Here is a 5,751-nt window from a genome sequence, read left to right on the forward strand (position 1 = left end):
AGTATGTTTTGGTGCTGTTAAAACCAAAGAGGCACTTCAAGCTGTATTTTTTTTTGTTGTGGTACGTTTAATACGATAATGCAATATTGTATTTGAATGTAGTTTGAAAGCCTCTGTGAAGAAAAAAAAAAAACATCTTCTTTGTGCCACCACTGACCTTTATGGTTACCTCGGTGGTCTCCGTGGGCTTCTCACTCACAGACTCCATCAGAGATTCCTCGGTGTACTTGTTGTAAGCGTCATGGACCACCTGCAGGGCCACACACAGGAGACATGTCACAATCTGGCCACAACAATGTAATGTCCCAGGAGCTGAGCTTTCGCAAACAACTACTCATGAGAAATACATCATAGACATTGCTAGAGAGGACAGAAACACACACACACAAACACACACACACACACACAGAATTGGCACAAGTAACTGCACAGAAAGCTCCTAAATAAACAGAAGATATTGAAAGGGAAGCTTGTGTGACATGACTGAGAGGCTGAATTATCCGTCCGGGGCTGGAGGTTGAGAGGACACAGAGCCAAAGGGGCTGTTATCTTAAAAAACAAAAATATGTTGGTTCCTTTGAACGGCAAAAAAAGACGGCACGAGTGAAGGTAAAAGATAGATGGAGAAAAGATGCACGGTTGGACGAATAAAAGTTAGAGTGGAGCGGAGACATGGAGAAAGAGCAAGAGAGCAGAGAGAGAGATTCAGGTGGAGAGGTATGACTGATGTGAGTTTGATGTCTCTTGGGTCGAGTCCCTAAAGGTCGCTGACATCGTCTCACACATGTTCTTTGTTCTCAGATCTACGAGGAAATCCATGACAACATCCGTCAGAGTGACCGACATCGAGGGCAGCTGCTGTCATCTCAACCTCCACTGTCGATACACAAACACACATAAGAAGTCTCCACACGCACATCAGAATTTAGAGGCACATTATAAGCATTTGCACACACACACACACACACTTATGTAAGCATATACAGGAAGGATACAGAAACACCTGAACAACACATGTACACATACAATAAATGAGATAAACGAGGAAGTACAGTATGACCTGCTGATTTTACATTTATTGTATATTGTTCACAAGTACTTATTTATAATGACTCTAGTAGGTGAGGTAGTTTAAAATCTTAACAATTTAACTTTAATTGGTATCATTCTTAACTTTTAAATAAACACCAATACTATTAAAATGATGTCTTATTTTACTTGTTTTCATTTTTAATATAGTGTAAAATAGAAGCTGCGACTAGTATTGGCAGGGAATAAAGAGTACATTTTATTTAAATACCAGCCCCGCTCCTATTAAAACAATGATGTAAAAGAAAGAAATGGTATTTGTGTTTAATAATAGCTGCTAGTGAGTACTAAAAAGCTAATAACTTGGCCTATCTATATTTAATAGTAAAAATGTACTTCTTTAGCCATGCAACATGGCTCTAAAGACGACATTTTATACAGACATTGATGGTTTACAGAAGATGAATCATACTGACTTGTGATCCCTTGAAAAATATACTTTACTAATACAAAAAAGAAAAAGTAGCCCAACTACAAACCTGAAGAGTAGTCATTAGTCACTAAGTAATGGTGTCTGTGGTTTTCTGACATTTGGGAATAAATGTAAAAACAGCACGCCACAGGGGAGTCTCATTGTCATGTCACATGGGAATCTATCACTTCAAAACTAGAACATGAACACGTAACACCTAAGAAACTAGACAGACACAAAAAAAACACTGACAGACACAAAGACACTTTCTGGGCAAGTAGGTGATTACGCAGTAACAATTCTCCAGAAGAACACATCTACTGTGCATCATGGACGGTTGAATAAAGCCTACTCCTACAGGTTAATCACTACTGCCCTTAACACACACAACACACGCAGAACCAGCACAGACACCCACACATACACATGGGATATTTACCTTATAATCAGCCTACACAATAAAACATCAAAGTAAGAAATATGTGCATGTGTGTGCGTTGCTAGCCGGGTCGCCACATACTGTATAAAATAATACAGCAGTGACGCCACATGTCGGCACTTATAACTAGATTGTTTATGAGTAACTGCAGGTCTATATCTGAGCCGTTTATCAGTGGAGAGAAAAACAAAGAGAAAGCAAGAGAGGCAAAGCAGAGGGACACATGACAGAAGTGTGACTTTCTGTAATATCACTGCTCAGCTGCAGTTACCCACACTAATACATAAAGGAGAGCTAAACCATGTCAACAGTTCATTTAGTCTCTATACTTGAGTTTAAAATCTAATTTTCTTAAAGCAAGTGAAAAGCTCAGGTCTCCCTTCTCTAGTTTCACAGACTGACATGGAGCCCAACAGATTATCACTTGTTTTGAGAAACACAAGATTTTAGTAGTAAATATTGGATTGAATTACTTGTTAAAATGGACTTTTTTGCAGCGTGCACCCCGACCTGGTTCAAAACCATTTCTAAAATCCTGGAAGACAGTTCGCACTGTTGACCGAGCTTGCCAAACTAACACGGCTTTGTAGAATTAAGTGCTGTCATACAACTGGCCTCCTACGCTTATCTTTACATCTAACCTCCATTCAGAAAGCCTATTTGACAAGATGTTGACTTTTTTTCCTTCTTATACAGGCTGGTGCCAATCATTTTCAAAGTATACTATATCTTTTTAGATTGATTGCCACTCTTGGTTTCTAGTCCCACACTGTTTACATGATATCCACTTCATAAAAGAAATGGAGCTATCTGACCCTCACATACTGTATACTAAAGCATACTTATAATCTACTTAAAAATCATTTGAAAATTGAAAAGTCTGTAAGGATCCCAGAGACAGCTTGTCCCAAGTTGTGGTGCCAGATCCACTTCAGGTAATTCATTGAGTTTTTGTCAAATTAGGTCTTCAATCAACTTTGGCCTGTTCATTTAGATTGATAGCAGTTTCTCCTCAGTGTCCAGGATTTATTTGGTGTGACGGTGCTCAGTCCCCTTTAAAAGGATTTGTATAATCTCAAAAGCACCATAATTTTTTCAAAATACTGTACACATATTTCTGAAACTGTCACCAATTCTCTTCTCACAGAACAGCAAGTTGATCAAGGAACTTGTTTGCCAAAAGAGCAAAGTACATTTCGCTAGACACCAAAAGGTAGAGCAGAAAAAGGTAAAGAGGCCAGAACACAATTCTCTCACCAAGAAGAGGCTCCGTTTGAGGCTCCTTAAAGTAAGAGGGAGAAACGTAACGCACAGGCAACAGCGTTAGCTGGGCCACCCAATCAGAGACATCCAGCTGGGAGCTTAAAAGGCCTCTTTTCCACAGCTGTATTTTACAATTCACTCAATCTGAACCAAGATGCACATCATAAAAACATCACACACTTATCAAATATAATATTCAAATCATATACCACACAACCCTGGATGAGGTAGATAGCTGTATGGATAATGAAATAAAAAGAAAAAAAGGTATATCATTTATCCTACAAATTCAGAAAATTGTCTTTGTGTTGCAATGTAGTTACCCACCCAACATGTAAAGCAATCTTAAATTTCATGAAATCATGAGAATAAGGAATATTGTGTCTAACTGTATCCTGCAAAATACCTGTATATGTTTCTATTCCCTGAATGTGTTTTTATATAGGATAAAAAACTGAATCCGGGCCGACATTGCAAATGCACTGCAACACACACACAGTGACAGGGAAGAGGGAGAGAGCAGAGACAAACATAAGTAACATTAATGTGACATCACACACACACATTTTACATCACACAAATTTGTTCAAAACCTTAAAGTTACAATCACGACGATCTCTGTTTTGCCTTTTTTGGCAGATAGGCGATAATTGCAGGTGTGTTTTTTTGTCGTTCGTGGTCGTCGCCCTTTCGTTGTTTTGTCGGTCATAGTGACCGTTAACTTGCAACACACAAGAGAGTTGAAGAGCGAGTCTGCTGCGTTAGCTCCGCCTACCTTCTCGGGCAGACCAACCACTGCTGGGTGACAGAAAATCCAGAGGGTCAAACACTGAGGGTGCTGCGCCTGTGATTTTTTCCATAGAATGTCGCCACAGACACCCACTTTGTAATATTACGAATGGCCTGTCAACAACTCTGGACTCAAAGAGAGTGTTATTATTTTTAAGTAAGCAACATGACAGATTGTCTAAACACTTTGAGTCTCTGCAATGCATTTAGTCTTTGGGTAATTTGCAATGAGTGACTCATCTATCTACAGTGGGTTTTTCATTAAAACCGGTTTTAAAAGATTTACCGGGGATGCTGGCTAGAAAGGAGGTTATCCGTCTGCTTTTTAAGGATCGAATAATTCATCAAGTCATTCATTTGGGAAACAATGCTCTGATTATTAGTTTAGCAAAAGCAATATAAAGATAATGGAGTTTGTCTAAACGTATTCCAAATTAAAGAAGTCTAAAATAACCATTGATAAATTAGTCCCACCATTTAATTACATCAAAACGATTTCTTTGATAAGATGAGACAGACCGGACAGATGGGGTTTTTATTAAACCCTCATGCAGTTAATCTGGACATATTTCTTACACCATTTGGGGCTTGTATTAAATACCTATCCCTGGGTGAGGCGATCCATTTCGGAGCCTGATGTTTAGGTGTTTTCTATAGGTGAGTCATGTGTTCATAATGGGTTTTTAATTGGTCCATAAATCCAGTTGGTTAACAAATCCCCAACTGGGGACGCAGAGTGGGGGGGTTGCGGTGACAGAAGGGTTAACAGTCAACTCCTCTAAATCATCCACTCGGCCAGTTAATCAGACATTATTGAGCAGGTGAATAGAGGGAGAGCAGTGGTTTTAAATTGCAAATTAGAAAACGATTAAAGTTTTTTTTCGTTTTTCTTCTCAGGCTCAGAACAACGTTTGAGGGCCGTCACAATTAATTCTTAATGAATTAAAGTATTAAAATTTGACATTGTGGGAATGAGAGAAGCGGTAATGACGGCACCTCAAAAGGCTTTTGTAGAAAATCAACCATTTTAAAATAAGACACCCACTCTAAAAGCCGACATTACAAGCAATCATGAGTCTTTGTGTGACAGTACAGGGTGCTGCTCTATATTCTGGAAACATTCAGTGATTTGTGTTACACAAATTGATAAGACGTTTTCATTTGTCAACTACTGACAAATGAAATGAGTTCCTTGTGTAAAGCCACACTGCAATGTCAGCCTCAAAAATATCTGGTACCAAAATCTTGTTATTGTCTGCGACAGATAGCATCCCTCCCTGCCGAGCTTGAGAGTGGAACTTGCGCTTGTACTTTATTAAAAATTGAAAAGTGTGACCATGTCGAAATGTGTGAAAATTGCTTACTGTAGCTCAAAGCTTCCACGCTGTGGCCTTATGTATCCAGCATACTGTCACGTTAATGAGCGGTGCCAAGGTTATAGTGGTTTATTTCGATCAGGCTGTTTGTATACGTCATGTACTCCTAGTATTTGTATATAGAACACAATATATTTTCATTTTAGTTTTTATTGCGATGTCAAAAAACTAGCAATATGGCAATTTTTACATCTTTAGGAGAACGCTTTACATTCTGATCCTTGCACGTTGTGTTGAGCTTAATAAAATGAAATTTTCATTTGGCAAGTATTTCATTCACGCATGCAATAGTCTATATATTGAATTACCAGAAAACATGAGTATATACACACACACACACACACACACACACCACACACAGTATATATATATATATATATATA

The 5,751-nt window shown here is 38.5% G+C and overlaps 1 protein-coding gene and 1 long non-coding RNA gene across 5 annotated transcripts in view; one reads left to right on the top strand and one right to left on the bottom strand.

Moving 5' to 3' along the window:
• LOC116702165 (uncharacterized) overlaps positions 1–4,115 on the top strand; it is a 10,005-nt gene extending 5,890 nt beyond the window's left edge. Inside the window, exon 3 of the long non-coding RNA XR_004335089.1 lies at positions 3,944–4,115. This is a non-coding gene — a long non-coding RNA (uncharacterized LOC116702165). The remainder of the gene's footprint in view (positions 1–3,943) is intronic.
• Positions 1–5,751, bottom strand: part of LOC116702163 (uncharacterized) — a 31,340-nt gene that overhangs the window by 13,722 nt on the left and 11,867 nt on the right. For all 4 annotated transcript variants that reach the window (XM_032536303.1, XM_032536306.1, XM_032536304.1 and 1 more), the window contains one exon: positions 158–250. In XM_032536303.1, coding sequence (XP_032392194.1) covers positions 158–250 — 93 coding nt within the window. The remainder of the gene's footprint in view (positions 1–157; positions 251–5,751) is intronic.

This window comes from Etheostoma spectabile, chromosome 14, assembly GCF_008692095.1.
Source record: "Etheostoma spectabile isolate EspeVRDwgs_2016 chromosome 14, UIUC_Espe_1.0, whole genome shotgun sequence".
In the NCBI taxonomy this organism is placed as follows: Eukaryota; Metazoa; Chordata; class Actinopteri; order Perciformes; family Percidae; genus Etheostoma; species Etheostoma spectabile.